The 27,364-nt window shown below is 44.7% G+C and overlaps 2 protein-coding genes across 12 annotated transcripts in view; one reads left to right on the forward strand and one right to left on the reverse strand.

Annotated features, from left to right (window-relative positions):
• Nucleotides 1–586: 586 nt before the first annotated feature.
• On the reverse strand, nt 587–18,018 carry DEXI (Dexi homolog). The gene is made up of 2 exons (XM_054042104.1): nt 16,817–18,018; nt 587–1,265 (listed from the first exon to the last, which is right to left on the reverse strand). The coding sequence occupies exon 1, from the start codon at nt 17,421–17,423 to the stop codon at nt 17,142–17,144; it is 282 nt and encodes a 93-aa protein (XP_053898079.1). The 5' UTR covers nt 17,424–18,018; the 3' UTR covers nt 587–1,265; nt 16,817–17,141.
• Nucleotides 18,019–24,987: 6,969 nt separating this feature from the next.
• Nucleotides 24,988–27,364, forward strand: part of CLEC16A (C-type lectin domain containing 16A) — a 191,122-nt gene continuing 188,745 nt past the window's right edge. For 10 of the 11 annotated variants that reach the window (XM_054042083.1, XM_054042084.1, XM_054042087.1 and 7 more), the window contains exon 1: nt 24,988–25,189. In XM_054042083.1, coding sequence (XP_053898058.1) covers nt 25,110–25,189 — 80 coding nt within the window. In that variant the 5' untranslated portion in view covers nt 24,988–25,109. The remainder of the gene's footprint in view (nt 25,190–27,364) is intronic. The other variant, XM_054042086.1, reaches the window with a different exon arrangement.

The raw sequence follows: 27,364 nt of genomic DNA on the forward strand, positions 1-27,364 counted from the left end.
AATTTATTCACTTTAATTTAAGGTTTTGTGTGCCAGGAATACATTTTAATGTTTTTAGAAGGTCTCTTTCTGTAAGTCTATAATATATAACTAAACTATTGTTGTATGTAAAGTAAATAAGGTTTTTAAAATGTTTATGAAGCTTCATTTAAAATTAAATTAAAATGCAGAGCTCCTCGTACTGGTGGCCAGGACCCGGGTAGTGTGAGTGCCACAGAAAATCAGCTCGCGTGCCGCCTTCAGCACACGTGCCATAGGTTGCCTACCCCTGCTGTAGTCCGAACTGTAGACATAGCAGGAGTAACACCTGCCTTTCCTAAAGTACCTTCCTTTCACAGTTTTGCTAATGCACTTCAGTCAGGATCTGCATCATTCCTGCTACTTCAGTTCAGGAACTATCTGTTTTAAAGTAGTTAATGCAAAATTACTTGCTATTTGTATTTCAGGTACCTTTGTCTTCCATAAAATCTAGGTTTTAGTAGCTAAAGACTATATAGAACATGGAATCGGCTTAGGAAAGTTTGATTTCTAGAAAGTATACTAAATTCCTTTGTATAAATAAAAACAGAATGACCCCCAGGCAAACTGATTTGCATACTTTTTAATTGAACGAGGTCAGTCTTTAATGTATTGCTTTTACATGTGTACATAAGAACTTGAATTTAAACAATGTGCAAAGTATCCTGTTAGATAATTAATCCTCCAGATTTATATTGGATTCTCTCTTGCTGCCCTAATACAAGACTCACAAAATTAAAAACAAAACAAAACAAATACCCACACCTTACAAAACAATCCCTTTCTGTAATACTGCTCTGAACTGAATTTAACTTGCAGTGATTTTAGGCTCTATTCCAACAGCAGAACTGACCTGCTGAACTAACAGCCAGGAAAGTTTTCAACATGTGACTTTGAACTTCGTAAACAGTAATATGGATTGCCCATTTGGGTAACATGTTTATTCAAAAGTTTATCAAATCTGAGTAAAAGCTTTGTTTAAAGTATGAAGAGACCACTTTTTAAAATGTCCATGAAGGCCATGTCCTAAGGAGGCCTAGTGCTGCATATGAATCACTGCAGTTAGTGTAACAACCCTGATCCAACAATCCTGGGGAAAAGTCACAGCTGAAACATTCTGATGCTGCCGCTTCATATTGTCTCGTCCGTTTTGTCTCCTGTACATTCCTTTTAGTTTTGAACATTCAAGGCCACAATTTCTTGTTCCACAATTCCAGTCCTTGCATATTTTCAAGTGTGCAACAAACCTATTTGAAAGAAAACGGATTATTACAATAACACTAGCTCATTAGTCCTTGACTCCCCAGTGGTTTTTGTTTAACCCTAGAGGCACTAAGTAGTGAAGAATGGCATGCAAAAATCCCAAACTAGACCGTTTTGAGAACAATGCTACTTATATTTTTTTAAGGTTGAGACTGTTGGTACTGACACCAAGGCCAATTAAATTCCAAGACAAGTGAAGGTCTGAACTGAATCTGTCACTGAAGTCAATGCAACAGTGGGCTGAATTAGCCCTTCAGATAAATCTAACGCTTATGCATGTCCAAAATTCATGGGAAAAGAAGCACAGTGCTATTCTCATTTTACACTGAATTGGAAATCTCTCCTGAGATGCAATGTAAATTCACAAATGAAAGGTTTTTTTAGACAAAAATAGTTTGCTGCTGCCAATGTCGTCACGACTGTATAATACACAAAGGTCAGACAGTCCTTGCCCCAAAGTGCTTGAGCAAAAGTGGGCCAAATCCTTGTGGTTCATAGTTTTCACTGCTGTTTGAAGCAGTTTTCTTTGACAACGTTCATGAGTGTTTGTACATGCATGTAATCAAACTTTCTTTACGCCCTAGCATTCATTACTGCTGGGGTTTGATAATAGCTAACAGTTGTCCCTTGTGTCTTAAATAGCCATCATTCTTTTGCAGTAATACCTGGACACAGGAAGACTACAAAGGAGTAGGGGTTAGGCAGTAGAGTGGGGTGGGAATGTTTGGATTAAATAGTTTTGCCACTGGAAAATGCTGATTCATCAAAACCAAAACATTTCACAGGAAAAGGTGAGATTTGTCCTACCTTTTGTTGGGAAGGTTTCTCAGATTCAGGATGGAATTTCTGGTCAAAACAAGGGGTGAGGGGAAGGGAGACACACATACACTACATAGTCAATAGCCTGGTGATAGAGCACTGATATGGTTTGGATCCCTGCTCTGCCTAATTTGGAACAGGACTCCACATGTGTAAAGGCCATGGGATTGGGAATGTCCTAGACATTAGGAACCCAGGAATTGCCAAAATGGATTAGACCCTAGATCCATCTAGTCTAGTATCCTGTCTCACAATAGCCTGTGCCAGATGCTTCAGAGGAAAGTGAAAGAACCCCAAATTAGGCAGGTGTGGGGTAACTTCTCCCCACATAGGTCTCATCCTGGTCTCTAACAGATTGTCTTTAGATTAGCACATCATGATGGATGGCTAAGTACTGCAGACCTCAACCGCAGATTTCCTTTTTAAAAAGAAACCCCAACATTGGCAGGCTATCAGGATCTCTTTCCAGAGAATTGCTGTGTAATCCTGCGGCGACACATTATCCTGACCCTAACAACTATTACTGCAGCACTTTTGTGGAAGCTTTTTCCCTAATATGCTAAATGAGGCATTCTGTACATTAGAAATGCAGATGTATAAACTACTGTGTTTAGCTACGATTTTTAAGTGATCTCAAAACATGTCTGCCTCCTTAAAATATAGTAATAATAACAGAAAAATGTCCTTTTCATTATAAACAGAGGATAACAAAATTCAGGTTCTGTATAATTTTACATACCAACGCTAATTCAGGGCCTAAGCCTGCAACACAAAAATAATGTCATGGATGTCAAGGAGCTACTCCCATGAAATAAGAGATTTCAGGATCAGGTCCTTATGAACACTATCAACTTGAATTTGGCCCCCAAATTAAATGTAAATTAAATGAAAACAAGCTTCTATAAAACTTAAGACTAATAGAACTGCTATAATAAATTGTTTTCATAGCTCAAAAGCTGCAGTGGGAAGAACCTGAAAGTGAAAAAATGCAATTGCTTAGTATTTCTCTTATTTTGGAGAAAGAGCACTGTGACATTTAAACTGTATGTTTAACATTCTTGTCTAGACATTGGGGATTTTTTTTTTCTGATGTGGATACAGAAATGAATTTAGCTTTATCATCTTCGAAATCTCATGTTTTAAATTTCAGGGTCCATGAGTGTAAGAAAATTACAGCATACATTTGCAAACCCTTTTTCTAATACAACATATTGTACATAATAATGTGGGGATTAAATGGATCAATTAGCCATTCAAAATGCATGAATGCCATCCTGAACTCTTCAGACTGTGATTGGAAAGGTACTGTAGTTTTTCAAAGCTTGAGAGAAGGATTTATAGCTTACTCATCTGTCACTTTGATATTACTCCACAAAGGTAATGCAGTGTCAAACATGCCTATATTGTTGATCTGCTAGATTCATTAATTTGCAAGCATAAGATCAGTTAGCAGAACGTATTGATTTTGTGATGTCAATGAGATTGAGAAAGCGAGCAGATTGAGATAATCCAGCATTTATCTGACACAATATAACTACTCCTCATACTGCTGGCTTCACTAGTATATAAGTAACTGTTATCTGAACAAATATTGTCCTTATGTCCACCTCTCAAGATTGGTAACTGGTAGCATTGTTGTAACAGGCTGGCAATGTTTATCTAAAACAACCCTATTCTGTTAGCAGGTGTTGATCCTGATGGGAAAGGGTTATATGAGTTCTGTTGACTCACTGAAGCAGGTGACTTCCATCAGCTGGGTATAAGTGGGGTGGTAATTAGCTTGCTAGGAAGAGAGGGTCTATAGTGTGGGAAAAGCATTACTGAGAGAGGATCACCAAGCAGATGGAGAGGCTTTAAGCTAATATTTATTATCTTATTGCTGTTTCTTCTTTAATAAAACCAAGCCTCTGGGGGGGTTGATTCTGGACTTCATATAATATATGGACTCTATTTGTACTGCAGGTTAGGAAAAGTCCCTGCTCACAATTGCATGCAAAAACCTATTCATGTGTGTAACTTTCTTTTATGGGCCATTAGGTCTATATTGCAAGAGTAGGTTGGTTTTGTCACAGAGCAGCTGTTTTCAAGCATGACTCTTTGAAAATCCCATCCTTTCATTTTTCTCTCTGGCTCCTAAGAATTTGCTTAACTTTGATCAAGACTGAGGGAATAGGAGTCCCCAGAGATAATAGCTCTGCTCTGGAAATGGGGCTGTAACCAAACCTGGTACTTCTGGTGTTTGGCTTTCCCTGTGCCCACCAGTGGCCTCTACATACAACTTTCCAGAACAGCGTGGGAAGGGATTCAAAACATCTCTGCCTGCAAATGGGTGCTCACAGGGCCGCCCAGAGGGGGGGACAAGTGGGGCAATTTGCCCCGGGCCCCGCAGGGGCCCCCATGAGTATGTCGGAGGCTTACTCCGTCTTCCCCCATCCCCCGGCATCTCTGCTGGTAAGTGGGCGGGGCTGCGAGCTGCGGCTGAGCAGTGGGAATTCAGGCCCTGCTGGAGACACCACATTGCTGCAGCGCTGTCCGGGGCCGCTCCTGGACACAGCACGCTGCGGCTCTGGGAGAGGGGGTAAGCGGCATGGTAAGGAGCCAAGGCTGGGCAACCCCCCGACCCTATCCCCCACAGCCCTGACCCCCAGCTCCGAGCCCACCCCTATGAGCCGGGCACCCCCCGACCCCATCCTCCCCCACAGCCCTGAACCCCAGCTCTGAGCCCAGCCCCTATGAGCCGGGCACCCCCCGACCCCATCCCCCCCACAGCCCTGACCTCCAGCTCTGAACCCAGCCCCTCTGAGCCGGACACCCCCCTGACCCCATCCCCCCCACAGCCCTGACCCCCAGCTCTGAGCCGGACATCACCCTGATCCCATCTCCCCGGAACCCAGCCCCTGTGAGTCGGGCACCCCCCAACCCAGAGCCCAGCTCCCCACCCAGCCCTGGCCAACAGCAGCACCACCCCCAGGCAGCGACAGCCCATTGGCACCAACCATCACTATCACCCAGCAACAGCCCATTATGTAATTGCAAATGTATACATACCATTAAAGCATTTAATGTTTTTAAATAATGTATTTAGTGTATTTTCAAATTATTACCAATTAATTTTTGACTGTATTTCACTGGTTATTTTTTACATTTCCAAATACATGTTACTATAGTATTGCAACTTTTTTTATGGAAGGGGCCCCCAAAATTGCTTTGTCCCAGGCCCCCTGAATCCTCTGGGCGGCCCTGGATGCTCACAGTTACCTCAGCTCCTGATTCTATCTTCTAGACAGTCAGAGTACAGGTCCCATCTCTCCAAGATGCCCAAAAGTGCTAAACCCAACATAGCAGTTACCATACCCAAATCTAGAGCCTTTTTGTTCCCTTCCATTTGCCTTCCTCCCCACAATAAAATGCCTGGGAAGGGACTTGGGACAAAGGACTTTTAAAAAGTGACTTGGAATGGAGTGCAGATCATCATTACAAAGGGGTGACCCTAAGGGCCTGGTGATCAAGCCATGATGTACAAGAGGCAGTTCATCTCATATTAAGCTTGATCTCATTACCTTCCTTTTCTTTATTTAAGAACTTACGTTGATCTCCTTTCTAGGGTAAATGTTCTTAAACAGATACATTAATTTTGTCATTATCATTGACTGTATAATAATGATTTAATTACAATTATCTATATTTCACAGAACCTCTAATTTCAGTTTGTCTTTCTCTTTTTTTTAGAATTGCTGGACCTGCCAAGCAACTGTTATGGGGATCAGTAATATTGCAGGACAAGCTGCCTGGTTTTGGTGACAAAAATAAATACATCAGTAAGTCATGCGCCAATCTTGCTTTATCTTCTCCTGACCTAACCTGCCTTTGTTAGGCTAATGTGCCAGAAAAGTATCAAAGGGGATTCACTACCATAGCTAGAGGTCAATCCTGCCCTCACCTGGTGTGATTCCGTTGGAGGCAGGATTTTGGGAAGTGATGCAAGGAGCTGGTCAGATACTTAGATACTATAGGATGGATGAAGGATATTTAAAACAAAACAACTGTATGGGATGGTACAGCATGGAGCCCAGCTCTATAGGGGATTGGTGTCTTTGTATGGCTGTGTGCCAAGGTGTATGGATGCATAGAAGGTCAGGCATGGGGCTGAAGGATCCACTGCTAGGCAGATCCTAGGACTCTGGAAGCTACATTAGCCATTAGGCTAGAATAGACTCTGTAGAGCAACCCACTAGGGGACAAATCTTCTCCCTTCATGGAGATCGCCAGCTGAGTTCGGAAGAGAGGATTTTCTTGTGAAGTAATCTTAACCCACCTGATCATCAATTAAAAGGAATCTATATTTCACACGCACAGGAGATGGAAAAGCAGTACTAGGAAGCATGTTTTTTGTCTAATGTGGTATTTTTCTACTGAGTTTGTCTGCCATAGGAATGAGTTAAAGAGAAACATTACTGAAGAGTAAGGCTAAGATTTTGTCAGATATTTTTAGTAAAAGTCACGGACACGTCACAAGTAATAAAGAAAAATTCACAGAAGCCCGTGACCCATCCATAACTTGTACTAAAAATGTCCGTGACAAAATGGGGCGGGCAAAGGCTCCAGTACCCATCGCTGCTGGGGCTCTGAAGTCCCCCACCACCTGCAGCGGTGGGGCAGCTGCGCGGTCTCCATGCTGCCTGCGGAGGTGGGGCAGCTGCGCGGGTCCCCGCTGCCCACAGAGCACACTGCCCACAGTGCCTAGGAACTGCAATCAGAGTGTCGTCTGTTCCCCCCCCCCACCGCCGCCACCCACAGTGGCCGGGAGCTGCAAGGTCCCCACACTACCCGCAGTGCTCCAGGGCTGAAGTCACGGAGGTCTCTGGAAGTCATGGATTCCGTGACTTCCACGACCTACATGACAAAATTGTAGCCTTACTGACGAGATCGATGAAGTCCTATTACACTCATCAAACACTCTTTATAACCTTGCTACTTAAACCAAGATAAAGAACAGATGAAATAAGTTTTAATAAAGAGTTTAATTAGTCAATATTTGTTTAGTAATATTTTCCAGGTGAACTGAAATTTTTTGCTGCACTATAGAGAATACAGGGATTTTTTTTTTAGCATGCCATATATGGAGCAAACTCTTCTTTTTTACTCTTGTGCAACTCCAGTGGGTTGGCCTAGACATAACAGCAAAATGTATTTGAGCCTGTGCAGTTAGGCTACCAAAGCACACAAGAGGGCTGCCTAATGAATGTTTCAAATATAGCTATAGGCTGATAGACCAAGTTAGTAATTTATAGTGGCAGATATTAAATGGTGTGTGAATGATACAATTGACCAGCATATTCAAGTCTTGCATCTCTATTCAGTTGTTTAAAAAATAATCTATCCTTCAAATGTAATTTGAATTTAAACTTTAGTGATGGAAAACAAAAGGGGGCAAATCTTGTCTAGATCTTATAAATGCAGCCATCCTACTCACTACAAAAACATCGGCAGGCATATAATGGTTCAGTTGCTAAAGCATAACACCAATATTAAAAAAAAAAAAAAAGTCATGCTCTTTTTGCTAATTCTGTCTTTGAAGTTGCTGTTACTCCCAGATCATAACAATGCAGAGGAAATAGGTGTTTTTATTTTTTATCCGGCACTGTATTCCTTTTAATTCCTGACATAACCCTGAAAGAAAAGAAGAGTTTAGAATTGGGCGTACCTGGCCTACTCTGTTCAAACCACCATGCAGCCTCTTCCTGTCAGTTTGGCAGTTTCATTTTGGTATGGTCAGATTTTTAAGCCTCTGAACATTCACCAGAGGGCGGGATGATCTATTGGTTAAGATCTATTTGAGACCTTTGACAGAATTGTTAATCTCTTAACAAAACCTTAAGAGGAAAATGCACTTAACTGGCCATGTGAGAAGAGCGAGGTTTGTAAATTTGAAAGGCTAAATTCTGACCAGTTTTTCTCTGTCAGTATCAGCTAAAAGAGAAATTCCCAGATAAGGATCTCCACAGATTTCCAAAACTTGAACGGTGTTTCTCTACAGACTTAACACAACTGCTAGTTTGTTTAAACTGCTTGTTTAGTGTTTAACACAATACTCTACGTAAACGTAAGAATGAAAAGGAAATAGGCTGTCCATTGCAGACAGCTGGATAGCCTCAAAGGAGACCATGGAAAACTCACTGCTGCCTTTTTTAAAGGAGGTGGCAGGCAACATACCTAAACTTCCATGCCTGTGAGGAGAAAGGGAGCTTATAATTAGCATAGATTAACAGAAAAATGTAGGTTTCAGAGTAGCAATTGTGTTATTCTGTATCCGCAAAAAGAACAGGAGTACTTGTGGCACCTTAGAGACTAACAAATTTATTAGAGCATAAGCTTTCGTGGGCCACAGCCCACTTCTTTGGAGTGGGCTGTAGCCCACGAAAGCTTATGCTCTAATAAATTTGTTAATCTTTAAGGTGCCACAAGTATTCCTGTTCTTTTTGTACAAAAATGTAGCCATCTCTGGGCAGTGCTTGCTTGACTGGGCCTCTGGGTTTCCCAAATAAATCCTCCATTGCTATGAAGTTTCAACACCCTTGTGTGGCGACACAGCAGGCACGGGCAAACTTTTTGACCTGAGGGCCACATCGGGTTTTGGAAATTGTATGGAGGGCCGGTTAGGGGAGGGGAGCGTGACCTGCCCCCCTCTCCCCCACTTCTCGCCCCCTGATGGCCCATGCCCCATCCAACCTCCCCATTCCCTGACGGCCCCCTGGAACTCCTGCCCCATCCACCCCCCCCGTCCCCTGACTGCCCCCAGTACCCTCGCCCCTGACTGCCCCCTCCCGATCCTTGCCCCCATTCAACCCCCCTGTTCCCCGCCCTCTGACTGCCCCAACCCCTATCCACCCCCCGCCCCCTGATCACCACCCTGAACACCCTGCCCTCTATCCACCCCCCACTCCCTGCCCCCTTACCGCGCTCCCTGGAGCACCAGTGGCTGGTGGCGCTACAGCCATGCACCACTCAGCACAGAGCACCGGGTCAGGCCAGGCTCTGCAGCTGCGCCGCCCCAGGAGCTCGCAGCCCCGCCGCCCAGAGCATTGTGCCGGTGGCGGGGCGAGCTGAGGCTGTGGGGGAAGGGGAGCAGTGGGGAAGGGGCTGGGGGCTAGCCTCCCGGGCTAGTAGCTCAGGGGCCGGGCAGGAAGGTCCCGTGGGCCGAATGTGGCCTGTGGGCCATAGTTTGTCCACCTCTGCGGTAGAGGCAAGAGATCCAAGCTGCCCAAAATCAACAGGCTAAGTGTCTGTAAACACATGACTTGCTTCTTCTAGTTTAGAACTATTGGTTGCCATCTGAAAGGGAATATTAATATAGTCCCTTCTCCAAAAGAAATGAGGCCTTTTTATGTGAAGGGTTAAACTGGATTCATTCCTTTCTTCCTTTGACAATATGGATATTATACCATGCTAAATGGCCCTTGTCCCCTCTCATGAAAGCGAGCTGGTGACTTAGAGTATATTTGCTTAGCAAAGGACTCTAACACAATAAATGTGAAAATTCCTTAAATAAATTTGCTTTTAAAATTACTTGTGCTCCGGTGCTTTTAATAGATGAAAACGCTCAGGGCTCAAGCATTTTTGATCCTAAACTCAATCTCCATTTATTTCCTCTGCCTCATTTGCCTTTGACTTGCATTAACAGTAACTTTTGGAAAGCTCATAAAACATCTGCCTCCATTCCTGCAATATGCAACGAAATGTGCTCTTTCTAGAAAATCTCTTGGGGCCAGCTGTCAAACCAGTGCATGGAGATGTTTGACAGGCTGTAGCTACTGTCCTTGAGGGATCAGTCCAGTTCAGTTAGCCAAGACTTTGTCTTCAGGTTCTACCTAGGGCAGAATTCCTAGTAGCTTGAGCTGGAATGAACAGGATCTCTATATGGACTATATTTTGGCTAAGATTTTCAAAGCTAACTAAGGGATCTGAACGCCTAATTCCCTTTCATTATAATTAATTATAATGGGAATTGGGCCTCCAAATCACTTACATGGCTCTAAAATTCTCAACTATTGCTCTTAAAGCCTGCTGTTACCACTGATGGTAGAAAATGCCAATTAGACTAGAGTGTGACAGATATGGCAATTTTCTGTAATATCCTGCACAAACCTTGTTAAATTAAGTTTAAGTATCTTTGGTGTCCATTTTGTATGAAAAATGCAAAGTTTATGTATTAGTGTGGGGTTGTATGTAATTTCTCTGAGGACAAAGGTAAACCGTGGGAAGTGTTATGACCTTCAGAGGACTCTTTTAAACAATGTGTCAGACAAACAAAGTTAAGTGGAGTGCCTAGGAGATACCTGGACGGAGGGGAAGCAAATTACCACCTCCGATCATGCAAAGACACAACCTTTTGAAACTTCGCCCTGAGAAGTGACCATTGTCTGGCTGGTTACCTATTCACCGTGTCTGCAGATGTGTGCACCTTGGAGAACTAGTATGGAAGAATGAGAATTGTGAAGATCACATAAGAAGAAGACTCAGATTAGGTGCTATAGCATTCAGAAAACTGCAAGATTTGGAAGGCTAAAGACATTTTGATTTAAATGAAAATCAGTATATATGAGAGAACTACCATGCTGATAATGCTGTACGGGTTGGAATGCTGGAGTATGAGGAAAGCCGAGGGACTAAAGATATTGACTGCACAAATGAATTAGCTAAAAGGAATATTGAAAGATTCAAGATAGCAGAAAATAAAAAATTAAAGTGATAAGAAAATGGCTAGGGCAAGAAATAATGCTGTTACGGGCGCTTCAGGAAAGATGACTGTGATGGATCAGACCCGTGTCAAGAATGGACCTGGAAAGGTTATCACACGCAGCTATATGTACCAGAGTGAGCGAGGAACTAGAAAGAGAGGAAGATCAAGAATCCACTGGACAGACGTGGTGAAGAATGACATAAAGCAAAAATGTGTAAAGATGAATGAAGCTTTGAAGCTGATACAAGCCAGAAAGCGGGGGAAAGGCTTCCTTCGGCCCCACTGATGCTGCTGAGCTGATCGACAGGAACCAAAGAGAGAAGAGTTCTGATGCTGTCGGTGGAAATGGTTACACCCTCCTGCCCCACTCGCTCACCTGTCATGCCTGTTTTACAGTTAGGGGAAATTCAGGCCCAAGTAAGTGAAGTGACCATGTTCATACAGTAGGTCGGGGCAGAGACAAGAGCCTATCTCTCCTAATTCCCTATGCAATGCCTTGTCCACTGGACCACATTGTCTCATATAAACAGAGCACTTATTTTTGTAGGCTGTGTGTGTGTGTGTGTGTGTGTGTGCGCGCACGCGTGTGCGGTACTGCTATTTAAAGGATCTCAAAATAATTTGCAAAGGCAGTCCCATTTACAGATGGGGCAGAGTCCATGGCAGAATGTGGAATAGAACCCAGAGGCCTTATCCTCTGCGCTAAACTAATGACATTATAACAAGCTTTCAATATATACAGCTGTGTGCAAATAATCAGAAATCTCTTGGCTTTCAGAAATGTAATGTTTAGTGCTAATGATTAAAGAGAGCTAACATTTGTAATCCTAAATTGAAGTACGAGCAAACTGAGCTATTCCTTTGACCCTGATTTGGGATTTAAATACTGGCATGCAACTAAAATGTTGCATTACAGATTTTTGAATGCAGGACTTTGCTCATAAAAAGGAATTAACAATAATCCATTGATACAATACCAGCATAATAAGAAAATTTTAGTATATAAAAAGTATTAAATTATTTTTCTATTAAATATTTTTGCTGACTTTGATAACCTCATGATGAGTCACATCTAATTTTCAGGGAGGTACAAAGAGAAGAGCAGTTACACAATCACATTCCAGTAGACTTCAAGTACATCACAGAGCCCAGAACTCTCAACCTAAAATAACAGATGACACCGAGCAATTGCAGTTGCAATTCAGTTTACGTAGGCAGAATTCTTAAAATATACATTCTATTTAAATAGGACAGGAAGCTTTTTCAAGGTGTTTGGTGCTGTAACTCCCAAACCCTGCCATCTACATGGGAGGATATAGAAAAGGCAGGGTTCTCCAAATAAATCAAGTATAATAGACTCCTGTAAGGCCCCACTTCTGCAATCCATACAAGTCTGTAACTCCCTGGGATAGGGTGTATTTGTACCATCAGCCCTTGAGAGGGTAAATTAGGCCAGGCAAGCCTAACAGACCAATTAAGTGTCCAGTAGGGGAGAGATATAGGCTACAAGGAGGCCACTAATTAGAGGCAGTCGCAGCTGAGCAGGAACAGGAGGAGCCTTTAAAAAGCCCGGGAGCTGCAAGTAGCAAGGAGACCGTAGTCGCCCCCTTAGAGGAGGGAGAATGTGTTGGCAAACCCCAAGAGAGAGGGGAGCCAGTTATGTAGGAAGAAGCCCAGGGAAACCGCAGCAAGGGCTAGGACAGTACAGGCCTTGGCTGCATGTTATAGGGTCCCTGGGCCAGAACCCAGGGCAGAGGGTGGGCCTTGGTTCCCCTGACACAGGGAGTTGGAGATGTCAGCTGGACAGCTGATCCGGAAGGGCTATGACTTTATCGGAAGGGGAGGAACTTTAGTGACCTGGCTGGAGGGCCAAGCCACAAACAGGAAGCTGCCACCACAAGAGGGAGAGACAGGCTGCAGAGAAGAAGGTGGATAGAGATTGCTGAGGAGGGTGAAGCACTTGGCAGAGCTGACCCCCAGGATGGCAAGGGAGAGGCACGGTGAGCGGTGAAGGAACCCCATTACACTTCTTCTGAAGCTAATCGGAGTTTTGCATGAATATTGGCTGCATCATTAGGCCTTTAACTGGAAAGCCTTAAGACTATTGTCCCAATGGAGAACAAAATCTAGAAACACTTAAATTTAAATAAAATATTACAGATTTTAAAATAATGAAGTAATTTAGCATTTATCTCTATTTTATACTTCTGTATTAAATGACCCGGATTTAGAATGCCACACCATGTTAAACACCATTTAACCACTTGGCACAGGCTAAATTCATCTCCATTAAGTGGAATTTATACTAACAATGTCCTGATTAAGCAGCACTTTACTATCCCCCATAATTTAGCTGAAAACATCGCTAGAAAGCATGTGTCCTGACCAAGTGCGGTATACAGAGATTTTCTCCTGTCTAGACAAGGATATACAATTGGAAAACTAGACTTTCCATAAGACATCATTTTAAATGAGTACTGGCCACTAACTGGTTCCTTTTTATCTATACAAGAACAGAATGATGATGGAAAGAAAGGAAGACTGCCAAGCTTTTTATATACACTGCACTTTGTTACCACTAGTCCATCTAATACAGCCCTTACTTTTTCCTCTCTACAAACATAACAATATGGAAAATGCAGGGAAAAAAGCGAGATGACAAACTGTTTTTGTAAAAAGCCCATTAATTAAGAGAAAAATCTCTGGACTGGAACATTTGCTAGAGAGGCTTAAACTACGAGGAAGAGCAGTGTTCTTCATGTACCTCAATGTTGAACTCAAAGAACAATTAAGCAATGATTGTGATGGGCTTTGGCAGCAATCTGACAAACTCTTCCATGCATAGGAAGATGGTGCTGCCGACGGGAGGGATTGAAAAGAAAATAGGGGAAATCCTTAAAGGTGGTTTTGCAAGATGCAGAAGGATGAAAACATAAAACCAGAATATAATATGTTAATCATAATGGGCCTGTTCCTGGCCCCACAGAAAACCTTGATTAAACTCCCATGCACTTCAATAGGATCAGGATTGGGACCAAGTTATGATTTTATGTTTAATGGAAAAAGTAATGCCTATGTACTGGTCAATTCTGATAGCAACTCTGTGACCCACCTCACTGAGTTTTCTGTGACTTGTTCAGTGCCACATGCTTCTGGGCCGAGGCAGGAGGACTGGCTCCCTACACCTATGGCTCTCCCAGGGTAACTTGAGATCCAGGTAGAGCTCAGAATTCCCTGTGTCATCCCTCCTAGGAAATCACCCTTCCGCCTCATTCATGCGTGTGTTTTTTTCACAGCATGGTAAGATAAGCAGCACTGTCTTATACAGAATTTCCCATAGGTGATGCTCTGAGTACATGCAGAGGGGTTTCTGCAGGAGCAACAGCAAGCTAGTTGCCTTTTTTTCCTTTATTCCCCGTAGTGCATTCAGACAGGTTTTGCAAACCCGTTTATGAAGCAGAGGAGATACTATGATTATATAACACCAATTTTCATTTTACATAGTATCCATCCTCCTGGAAGATCCCAACGCACCTTCTAGACTGTTGACAGTCTGTTCTGTATGAAAAACTTATCTTGGCTTTGGTGGGAGTTATGTACAAATATCTGGGGAGAGAATTTTACCCTGTATACAAAGGGGTTACTCATCCATCACTTAAATGCTGCCAATGATGGGGACTGAAAGTCAGCTCCTGCAACACTGCACGGCTTCTTGGAAAGGAAATGAAGAACAATTTCTCCACTGTAAATAGGGTGACCAGATGTCCCAATTTTATAGGGACAGTCCCGATTTTTGTGTCTTTTTCTTATATAGACTCCTATTACCCCCCATCCCCTGTCCTGATTTTTCATACTTGCTGTCTGGTCACCCTAACCGTAAACTTCAGGGGGATTATAGAATGGCAACATATAATTCCACAAACTGAGCCTGGGTCAGAATACAACTAGCAAAAATAAAATGTGTGGGATCTTTTTTGGATCGCCTCCTATTGACATTAGCGGAAGATGGAGAGAGCTGAGCACTTACCAGGACTGAGCCCTTTATTATGGATGGCCACTAGCACTATTTCTTCTGTACTGACTCAGCAAAAAGTATGCTATTCACTGAACCACTAACACTTCCTGCACTTTTCCATGCAAGTCTCCTGTCCAGGTCTGGACCAGGCCCAATTCTGCTTCCCTAATATAATCAGATTACAGCTGAAGATGATACAGAACTCATTGCTCAGTCTTGCACCAGGCAAAATTAATTTCTTCTTTGGTCAGGGACAAAGACATAATGAAAGGTAGTTTTTAATATTTGTAAATTGTTTAGAGAAACCTGGTTTTATAGGGAATTTTGTATAGAATACCTTCATGGCTACTATTATGACTGTAACTTCCCCCCCTCAAAAATTCTGTTGCAGTTTCCCCTTTTCATCTTTGTCAATGCTACAGAAACTCAACTGATATTTCTACAAAGATGCTGATTTTTTTTTATATATTTACATTTGCTATTGTTTAGATCAAAATCCTGCTAGTACGTTTGGTAATAAGTTTGCATTTTAAAGTTTGTTTTCATTAATATAAGAAGTTTGGCTGACTTGACTACACACATGGACTCCTGATTAAAAAGACTGAGTTTCTTAATGAATCACTTTTCGATATTTTTAAAAATGCTGCACCTTTCATAATTGTCCTTACTGCATTTTCAATTGTTTAGAATAAATCACAAGTACTACAATAAATTGACTAAATGATTTACCTCCCCTAAAACACTGCATGGCTGATTAATATGAAATCATATATTAGTTGTAAATAACAGTTAATTGTGTAGGTTTCACATTTATCCAAGATGAATACAAACAGGCTTTTTAAAAGAAGGGTACTGATTCAAAACATTTATGCTGCCCCAACTAGAATTTCTGAGTTTTTAATTGACTGCTATGGCCTTTGGAGGCCAGAGTTAGAAGTTGTGGCCAGAGCCCAGGCAGTTTTAGGGGCTTGATCATCACAGTTGTTGAGTCTAATTGAGTCAATAGGCCCTTCAGGGGTTCAGCACCTAAAAATAAGTCCTTTAAGGACAATATTATATATACCAGTTAGTGGGGGGCACCAGTACTGAGACGAGAACCAGCTTTTGCAATTCTGTATTCCCTTGTCAGTGAACTAAACAAGCTGCTCTGTTAAACTGGAAGAGTCTGCAGGAATCAAACAACTAAATGCTGCATTCGGAAATCTGATTAAAGGAGTGTATTTGTATTTGAATTATGTCAATTACACGACATGCTGCCAAAGGAACGCCCGGCGGCTCAGTGTGAACCCCGAGTTTAGCGTCAACCGATCTGTTCTGAAGCAACACAGAGATCAGGCATCTAGACACAGCCAAATTCTGTCCTCAGTTCAAGTCGCTAGGGTTGGGTGCACACGCTTGCAGATGACGGCAGTATCTCATCCCCACGCGTGGTGCACAGTTACAGACACTACCATACAGTATCTATGTAGTGTGGGAAGGTCCCCAGGTCATCACACATGGGATGGAGGATTTAATTTTCAAACGCTCTCTCTGTTTTCTAATCTACGTCCCGCTCTCAGTCGAATCGGAGTGTAAACTCCTCGCAGAACCTACTCGTCCTTCCTTTCGGACTCCCTGCAGGCAGCAGTGTACGCCAGACTTTGCACCGGGAACAAATGGAAATCTGTCCTTGAGTAGTATAAATACAACGCCAGCGGAGCAAACGCTGCACTCCCGAAATCGCGCCCTCCTCCCAACCTCATGCTTATTTACATGAACATGAGCAAAAAAATTAGCCTATACCTATCCACATGTGCCAGGCCAGCGGTTATGGGGAGGGGGCTGTTTCTGGAACTATGTTAAGCCTCCATCTAAACAGAATGGTACGTTGGGTGAAGGGGGCTGGGGACAGATCCCCTAAACTTCCGGTTCTGCAACTTATGATGATGATGATACTGACCAAGCTGGAAGAAATGACTTACAGCGCTTTGGAGCCCGGCAGTGCCCCCTCTGTCTGTCTCCAGCTCCCCACCAGGGCCTCCGCCGCAGCCTCCAGTTCCCATCCCACGAGCAGCAGAAGATCCTGGGCACCTCAGCGAGAGGCAGCAGCCCCCACTGACACTTGCACCGGTGGGGCCATTTTGAACATACGATGCCGCGCTGAGTGAAATCAGATGCAAGGACAGCACAGGGCTCTGGTGATCCCTTAGCCATGGCCACCAAGAGCAACACAAGCCCTCCAATTCTTGGCGCGGGGTGGGGAGGGGGGGGTTATTCCCTAGTCACTTTCTGCACGCTTTTTGCTTGTTATTCCAAATACCCATCAAACACATCCAGCTCGCTGTCCGTGTCATAGAGCACCGAGCCAGGGTCTGACAGCACCCCCAAATCCACCAGAGCCTGGTCCATATCTTCAGGCAGGAACACGATCCCTACATTGAGGACGATATACTCCATCAGGAAGGCATAGTAGAGAATCAGCACATTGACAAAGAACAAGCCCACGTAAAACATATAGGGCAGCACCAGAAGCGCATGGAAGGCCCAAGATTCCAGCGAATCCAGATGTGCGGAAACTGCGGCGGGCATACAGCTGTGCTCAGTAGAACTGCCGCGGCTCTCCAGAGGCCGGGGCCGGCTGCTGGCCTGCAGAGGTGCAGAAACAGCTGGCGCGGGTGCCCAGCTGTGCAGAACCAGCAGCAGAGGGTGGCCGCGCAAATTAGCGGAAGGCGCTGCGTGGCGGCGGGCGCTCAGCTGTACAGGGGGCCAGTACACAACGCAGCTTCAGACAGAGGGTAAAATAAGAAACCCAGAATGAGTGCTAATAATTCCAGACCGAGAGGGGAGGAGGGGATCCTTCCACGGTCCGCAAGGGGAGCAGGAATGGCAAATCCCCGAAGAGATCCGCTTGATCCACTCCCCCTAATTCCAGTGCAAGAACGTGGCCAGATTTGGCTTCAGAGGCACTGCCGCAGCCCAGCCTTTGGAGGAAGCTTCTTCAGAGGCATTTCCCCCTGGCTGCTGCAGTCCTGCCGCTTGCTCTCTCGTCCTCCCGGCTGCAAACTTTGGGAAATAAAGGCGCAGGCTCGCTCTTGTTGTTGTTAGCACTTGCCTGTAGTCAGCGAGTCCACCAGCCGCCAGCCTCCTCAGCAGGAATCCCCCGTCCCTTACCCCTCCTCCTCCTTCCCCCCACCTCCTGTCTCCGCTGCATGCTGCGTCTCAGCTGTTTATGGCACTGTGGGTCCCCCAGCATCACTTTCAGCACTGCTGCCGCCAACGCAGACCGCCCACCCAAGTCCGCCTCCCTCTCTTGCTGATTGGCTTGAAGGAGTCACTGATTGACAGCAGGAGGTTTGTTTGTTGACAGTCGTATCCCCTTTCACCTGGGGGTGAGTACTGATTGCGGTCTCACTGACTTTCTGACCCGGCTGCTTCATCAGTAAAGGCTCAGCAACAATATTTATTTGTTTAGATGTTGCTTCCTTGTTTGGAACAGCCAAACGATTACACCTTGGTTCCCTTTCCAGCAACTTTACTATAACGTTGTCCTTAAGAACATATATACATTTGGTTCTTGAGGCCATTCTGTGCTCCTAGTTATCACAAGCACTTCTTCTCTAGTACTAGCCAATAGGATGAGATGGGGCTTGGGGAGAAAGAGAGATTAGAAATTGTTAGGAGCTTTTATATTATATTGCAAGTTTATAGTGGGTTATTCCAATTCCTTTTACTTTATCTGATCACCTTCTGGCATCGGAATCTGAGAGTCTTTCAAATGCTATGTGATTATCAGAACTGTTGTCAAAGGCGTTAATAATAAAATAATGTGGTGCACTTTTATAGCACATTTCACTGTGAGGTAGGTAAAGAATATTTAGGAATTTAAATACCCATGACTAAAGCAGCCACTCTGGGAAGGAATTTAGCTTCTGTTTAACAGTACACAACAATGCACAACAGCTTAGGGCTGAAACAACTGGGTAAGTAAAATGTAATTACTTGAGTTGGAATTTGGCTAGTAAACCAGGGCCCATACACTTGTGAAAAGTGCTATGGTATCTTATTACCAGTAGTGGTCAATAATTCTATTTTAACATTATGTCTGACAATGGCACCTATAACAGCAGAGGGCCCTTAACATTATGCTGGGCATTTATGTAATACTGACCAAGTCCTTGTCTATATTCAAAACATAATTAAGGATGTGATTTTGGTGAAACCGATGCCAGCTCCTATGTGGAAACTCTTAGCTTAATTTAAACCTAGTTATTTTGATTTATCTCAAATCAGTTCCTTATTGAGCTACATCAATATAAAACAGGTTTGAACTGAATTAAGAGTGTCCACTCTGTTTTTTTATAGCATTCTCAGAAAAGAGCAAGCCGGTTTTCAGAAAGGGTGTGGATGCACAGACCAAGTCTTCACTGTACGAAACATAACAGAACAGTGTTTAGAATGGCAACAGCCACGCTACATAAATTTCATAGACTTTGAGAAGGCTTTTGATCGCATTCACGGGACCATCCTATGGCGCATTCTGCGGCCATATGGAATTCCTTTCTGTATAATCAACATCATCACAAGCTTCTATTTCAACGTTATATGCAGTGCTGATCACAGTGAGCTCAGTTTTGAAGTCAAAACAGGAGTCTGTCAGGGGTCTGTCATGTCTGCAATCCTCTTCAACATTGCCACCGACTGGGTAATGTGGCGTACAACAGAAGACACGCCAAGAAGCATTAAATGGACACTCTTCTCATCCCTTGAAGACCTGGACTTTGCAGATGATATCACTCCTCTATCACATACCCAACACCATATACAAGAAAAAACAACTTGACTCAACGCGTTCAGGCAGCAAATTGGACTGAAAATCAACCACAATAAGACAGATATCATGACCTTTAATATTGCCTCGCCATCACCAGTATGGATAGAGGATTATGTTCTCACCAATGTAGAAACATTCACATACTTGGGCAGCACCATCAGCCAGGATGGTGGAACAAGCCAGGACATCCGAAACCAAATCAGTAATGCCAGGAACACCTTCAGGAGCTTAAATACAGTCTGGAAGTCATCAAAATACAACACCAAAACCAAACTCAAGATTTATCAGAGCTGCGTACTTTCAACACTACTTTATAGTGCAGAATGCTGGGGAATGACAAAATATGACATGTCCAAACTGTCTTCATTCCATACAACCTGCCTCAGAAAAAGTCTCCGTATCTTTTGGCCCAGAACAATCTCAAATCAAGATCTATTGACACAGTGCAGCCAAGAGGATCCAAGCACCATCATTGCCAGGAGGCGTTGGAGATAGATCGGTCATGTGCTTTGGATGGAAACTGATTCCATCACCAGAGTAGCAATAAGATGGACACCTGAAGGCAAGCAAAAACAAGGCCGCCCAAAAACAACATGGCGAAGATCTGTGGAAGCCGAGTTGAAAAACCTGGGGCACAGCTGGGGAACCATTGAAAGATTTGCCAGAAACAGAAAGGAGTGGAGGAGCTTTGTCACTGCCCTAAACGCCAGAGGTGTAATAGGAACATGATGATGATGATGACTCTGTTTTTTGTTTAATTTTAAACTGGTGTAACTTTGAGTATGGACAAGGCCTCAGCAGGAAACAATTACCAACCCCATTTCTTTGAAGCATCTACTTCTTCCCCCACCCTTTAACTGACTCAGCCCAACACAGCTTCATTTGAAAGGCTAACACACTGAAGTGTAATGGCTACAGGTCAGACTGTCAGATCGGACCTTGGTACATAAGGAAGATGCATGAATGAAAGATTACAATGTTGTTCCTTAGAAAGAACTTTCTGTTAAAAATGTTTTGTTTTGTAATAAATCAAAATAAATGGCAAGGGCAAATCATGCCTGACCAACCTGATTGCCTTCAATGATGAGATAACTGGCTCTGTGGATATGGGGAAAGCAGTGGATGTGATATATCTTGACTTTAACAAAGCTTTTGATACAGTCTCCCACAGTATTCTTACCAGCAAGTTAAAAAAGTATGGATTGGATGAATGGACTATAAGGTGGATAGAAAGCTACTACAGGCTGGGGACCAATTGGCTAAGCGGCAGTTCTGCAGAAAAGGACCTGGGGATTACCCAGTGGACTAGAAGCTGGATATGAGTCAACAGTGTGCCCTTGTTGCCAAGAAGGCTAACAGTATATTGGGCTGCATTAGTAGGAGTGTTGCCAGCAGATCGAGGGAAGTGATTATTCCCCTCTATTCAGCATTGGTGAGGCCACATCTGCCGTATTGCGTCCAGTCTTTGGCCCCCCCCACTACAGAAAGGATGTGGACAAATTGGAGAGAGTCCAGCAGAGGGCAACTAAAATGATTAGGGGGCTGGGGCACATGACTTATGAGGAGAGTCTGAGAGAACTGGTCTTATTTACTCTGCAGAAGAGAAGAGTGAGGAGGGATTTGATAGCAGCCTTCAACTATCTGAAAGGGGGTTCCAAGGAGGATGGAGCTAGGCTGTTCTCAGTGGTGGCAGATGACAGAACAAGGAGCAATGGTCTCAAGTTGCAGTGGGGGAGGCCTAAGTATAAGGATATTAAGAAAAACTATTTCACTAGGAGGGTAATGAAGCACTGGAATGGGTTACCTAGGGAGGTGGTGGAATCTCCATCCTTAGAGGTTTTTAAGGCTTGGCTTGACAAAGTCCTGGCTAGGATGATTTAGTTGGGGTTGGTCCTGCTTTGAGCAGGGGGTTGGCCTAGATGATCTCCTGGGGTCTCTTCCAACCCTAATATTCTATGATTCTATGAAATCTTTTTTACAGATTTTCCCCATTGAATGGAATGTCTGTGGATGGTTTAGCTAGATCTAAGCTCAGGCAACAAATAGCTACTAAAATGAGGGAGGGGAAATGAGCGTGAAAGAGACATTCAAAACATCATTTTCTCTGCAGGATCTTGCTGGGTGTTGGGTGTATTCCAAATCTTCAATTTATTTTGACCCTAAAATGAGAGGGCACTAAAGTGAACAATAGCAAGTCAGACATGGGTTATGATCATTTAGGCTCCTATCCTGCAAGCACTTAAGTATGTGTTTAACTTTATGCACATTTAGTCCCACTGAAACACGTGTGTAAAGTAAAGCTCATGTGTACATTTTCAGGACCAGAGCCTTTGTTTTCCTTTAAAAGAAGAGAAACACTCCCAAAATAGAATACTGAGAGGAAACTAGGCTTATATGGAGAATTATACCTTCTCTTTGAAAACTGGAAGCGTAGACAGGAAAGAACAGAGGAAATACTTGACTTCATAAAGGGATATTTCTGATGAATTCTGGAGAGAATTGTTTTCATTTTATAGAATTACTACTTGTGTCACATCCACCACAGAGTAAACATAAGAAACTAAGACCCCATATGTACTCAGTTAGCTGGTCCCTTTCTCATTTTTCCATTTGGAATACCATGGGAGGACACAGTTCAAAGTTATGGAGAGGCAGTATAGCCTACGGAATAGTGCATTAGACAGGGATTCATGAGAACTTGATTATATTCCTGGCTCTGCTACTAGCCTGCTAAGGGTCCTTGGACAAGTCACTTCACCTCTCTGTGCTTCATTCGCCCCATCTGTAAAATAAGGATAATGATAGTACCATCCTTTGTAAAGTGCTTTGAGATCACTGATGTAAAGTCGTATATAACTGACAGGTTTTATTTCTCGTACAGTAGCAGGGGTTAGATTGTTTATATTAACGGTTGTGGATTTAGACTCAGCTGAGGCCTTTTGGATTTTCTTTTGTCATGGTGTGCACTCCCTGGCAAAGCAGTGGATGAAGCAGTATAGATGAAAACCATGCTTGCTTTCTCCCCATAGCTTGGGACAAAGCCAGCCCTCTTTCCCAAACCTGTGCCCCCTACAAACGGTGTCTCCCCAAACGTGAGCCCTCCTGCCATTTCTGCTAACCCATGCTGGAGGGGCCTCACCTCACCAAACCCACTCTACTCCTCATCTCTCCCCCTGCACCCTTCACTCCCTCCAGTGGTGCAAGTAGAAATCATTTCTTGCCAGTACTGCAATCATGGAAGGGATACAAGGGGGGAGGGCATGTGACCTCCCCACATGACCCTTCATGTGACTCTTCCCCGCCCCGAGCCCCTCCTACAACCCTCTTTGTATATACAAACATCAACATGCTTACCTACTCACTTTCCCCCAAAATATGTAGTATTCAGTCTGTTTATATGGAATCTGGGAGTTGGGTGAGGAGCCATTTCTGCATATGTATAACTTATTAAAAGACAATTTTTAAGTAGAACTCTATCCTAAACTGCTTTATGGTATTGTACCCAAACATTGCATTTCAATGGGGGATTCAACTTCCTTTATAGGAACAGACTCCTGAAACTCTTACCAGGCCACAAAAGTGGTTCATAGTCATGCAAATAGTTTCAAATGATTACGAGTTTACAGGATTAGGTTCCAAGTGTGTAAATTATTCTGGATGAAACTGACAATGCCTAAGCTGTCAGATCAGAAGGAAGTTTATTTGAATAAAGGTGGGCAGATGTGTGATAAGTTTTAGTTCTATTGCTAATATGAGGGACATATTTTCAGCAAAGTTCTTGGCAGATTCCTGAGGCGGCTGGTTTAAGGCATTATAATCTTCACTTATAGTTCTCTCACCTACAAAGCTGGAAAATGATGCATTTGTTTTCTTTGTTTTGCTGCTCCAATTCCAGTTAACAATATGCATGTTAGACTAGTTTGGCTGCAAAGAAAAATTCTATGTACACTGGGGATAACATCTGATTCCTATAAGGCTGACATCAGAATCCAAATATTCTCTGGTCAGTGCAAGCAGACGCATTCCTCTAATGATTTGGGTTTGATGTGATGCAGTATGGATGTCATGGATAATTCAGACCAATGGGGAGAAACAGAATAAAAAACACTGTTTAAACACCTTCCGTCCCCACCACCCCGCCCCTCTTGAGGACTCCTGACCAATGTAACAACACAATATATGTGCTAACAAACCTTTGTTTAAGTTTGTTAGCACATGTATTGTTCTCAGGGCCACCCCTAGACATTGTGCCCTATGTAGCCCCAGGCCTCCACGGCGGGGGTGGGGAGAGGGCAGCTGTGCCCAAGGTCTGGGGTGGGGGGGAGGAGAAGCAGGCTTTAGGCTTGGGGGGCAGAGGGGAACCACCCCCAGAATGAGCCGGTGGAGTGGATTGGGGCTGGGTCGCTCCACTTCCCGTCGCCCGGAGATTGCAGGGCGGGCCCAACCCCACACTCATGGGGCGACGGGAAGTGGAGTGACCCAGTCCCAGCCCGCTCCGCTCTGCTCCCCTGGCTCCCAGACTTGGGGGGCAGGGGGAAACCACCCCCGAGCACTCACTGGTGGCACAGAGTGGGCTGGGGCCAGGTTGCTCCTCTTCCCGCCACCCCGTGGGTGCAGACCCCTGATGCAGTCCCCCAGGATGTAGCTCAGGGGAAGGGGTGGAGTGGGGGCAGGGCTGGAGCAGAGCAGGGGTGGGAAGAAGTGGGACGGTGTGGAGTAGAAGCGGGGCTGGGGCGGAGCAGGGTTGGGAAGAGGCAGGGCAGGGGCTATGGGGAAGGGGTGGAGTGGGCATGGGGCAGGAGTGGGGACAGCTTTCCTGGCCGTCTCAGCCAGCCCGGGGATTGGGCTGGCCGCTGGAGCAGCATGCAGCTGCATAGGGCATCAGGAAATTTGGTGCTCCCCATTTCCTGGTGCCCTCTGCAGCTGCGTAGTTTGTGTATGGGTAAGGATGGCCCTGAGTGTGCTGTTAAAGCCATTGAAAGAATGAATGCCCTCCCTAGGGCTCTGCTCCCTTAAAGAGTAGAGCGCAGCCCAGCCCCAAGTCTTTCCGGTACCCCGGGCCCGCTAAAAATCTCTTGCTGGTACTGTGTACTGGAGGGTACCACCCTACTTGCACCCGGACTCTCTCCCAAACCTGACCCTGTCACGCCCCAGCTGAGCTCTCACCCACCCGGTTTACAATCAGCAGGAGGAGGCCTACAACGTGCAAGCTGGGAGTTGTAGTCCACCGCCTCCTGGGCGTCGCAGGGAAAGGGGCAGGGAGACTGCATTTCCCAGCGCGCCATGCGCGCGCATGCGCCTTTGCTTGTCCAGTCGCTGACTGCTGGGCCGGTTGGCCGGCCGGGTTTGTAAGTGTCAGAGGTCGCTGGGCTGCCCCACAGCTGTGCGCTCGGGGAGATGGACGGCTAGAGCCCGCGGCCCTCCGCCTCCTCTTCGCCGCCAGCATGTTCGGCCGCTCCCGCAGCTGGGTGGGCGGTGGGCACGGTAAGGCCGCCCGCAGCATCCACTCCTTGGACCATCTCAAGTAAGTGCGTGTGTCTGTCGGGGGGGCGGAGCGTGTGTCTGTAGGGCCCCCCGGGGGGCGTGAGGCGGAGCGTGTGTGTCGGGGGCGGAGGGGCCAAAGAGGTAACGGGGGGCGGAGACCCTGTGGGGCTCAGGTCCGTGGTGTTGGGGGTGCTTGTGGTGTGGCTGGGGGAGCTCGGGCTGAAGGGGGGTTGCTCTGTCTCAGCGAGAGTGAGCTCAGGGCTCGGGGCGGATGGGGTCCGTGTGGCTTTATGGCAAGCGGCTCTCGGGGGCTGGGACCTCTTGTGGGGTCGGGGTATGTGGACTGGGAGATTGAAGAGGCCTGGAGGAGGCTGCAATGGAGGGCTCCAGACTCAGGTGCTAAGGCCTTCAGGGGTTTGAGTGGGTCCTGTGGCTCTGGAAGAGTGATGGCTACTGGAGGAGTTTTACTCAGGGCTGCGATTGTAAACATGTACCAAGGATGTTCCCTCATTGTCTTACATATCTCTGTGAATATTCATGTAACTATATTGCTTACAGTCCTCTTGAGTCCTCACAAGTACTAATTAGGTCTCATATATTCCCCCCCCCTCCCCCCCCCAGGATGTTCCTAAGTATCTAGAGGGTGGTGATGTAGTGGCACAACATGAAAAGACAAAGCTATGATTTTATAATGCAATAAACTTGTTCTGTAGAACAAAGTCTAAAAGGTGGTAACCTTAGATGAGTACCAGCATTGTAGAGATAGGGGAGATACAGTTAACTGGGACATGGAAGTGGTGAGAGAGTGGTCCAAAGTTGCACTACAAATAATACAGAGAGTTTGAAAATATCACCTACTAGCCAGAGAACTAAACCTACTGGTGAGGAGGCAGGAAGAAGGGTCTTTCAGCCCAGTGGCCAGTGCCCTGGTTAGAGGCCTCAATCACCATTACCATGTGCTGGGAATCTTGTGTGGGAACTATTTTTTAGGTATTACTCTCTGACCAGGGGGTGTCTAATGAATATGAAGTCCCTGCACTGTAACTTTCTGCTGGAAGGGGGAAATAGTTTTCTTCTTGCACAATGACCCTAGATCCTGTGGGCAGTAACTGTGTGTGTATGTGAAGGATGTTCTTTACTCCTTCCCCAGACTCCTGGCTGCTGTAAGAAAACCACTGAGGTTAAGATTCTTCTCCCTATTGAATAATTCAGGTGCTGGACTCTACTATAGCTCAAAAATTTCCCCAGTCATGAGGGAATGAAATTGACCTATTCTTGTTGCCCCCACCTGGTTCTGAAAAAAAGCTTTGAAATTGAATAGCCTTGCTAATTTCACAGTCTGGCAGTTTGGGAAAGCTACAAAAGCAGTAACTGAGTTGTTTTTGGTAGACTGAAACACAACACTGCTTCAGTTTACTTCTGAAAAGTTTTCATTGCAACAGAACAGCCTAGAATGTTTTTAAAATGAAAGCTTACATGTTGCTGTAATTGTTGCTTGCAGTGCTTATTGTAGCTGTATTGGTCCCAGAATATTAGAAGGACAAGGGGATGAGGTAATAGCTTTTATTGAAGTAACTTCTATTGGTGAAAGAGACAAGCTTTCTAGCTACACAAAGTTTTTCCTCAAAGACACTAGATTAATGGTTTATTACAACAATGTGTAACCTACCAAAACCCCCTCCTCCCTCTTTTGCCCTATGACTGCAGGGGTGTTAATGTGCCACTTCACTTTGAATGGCTTGTCTAGGCTTGAAATGCTACTGCAGCACAGCTGCACCACTGTGGCACTTGAATGTAGACACTACTTACGCTGATGGGAGGGGTCAGGTAATCCACCTCCTCCTCAGGCAGTAGCTAAGACAACGGCAGAATTCTTCTGTCAATCTAGTGCTGTCTAAATCGGGTTTAGATAGGCTTAATTATTCTGCTCAGAGGTGTGGATTTTTCACACCTTGACCAACATAGTTAAATCAACCTCATTTTCTACTGTTGACCACACCTTAGAATGTTTTCTTATGCTAAACAATCTGTTCCACCTTGTATTTTAGCTGTGACCTCTGAGTACCTTTCCCAGACCCGAGAAAGAGCTCTGTGTAAACCTTACCTACCTTGTTGCTGTAATTGATGGCTTTTATTTCCTTATTTGCCAGGAGAAGCTTTCTACTTGCCAGTGATGAATAGGTGACTGGATTTTTCAAGACTAAGTAATGTTAAT

This window comes from Malaclemys terrapin, chromosome 10 (genome assembly GCF_027887155.1).
Source record: "Malaclemys terrapin pileata isolate rMalTer1 chromosome 10, rMalTer1.hap1, whole genome shotgun sequence".
NCBI classification, from domain to species: domain Eukaryota; kingdom Metazoa; phylum Chordata; order Testudines; family Emydidae; genus Malaclemys; species Malaclemys terrapin.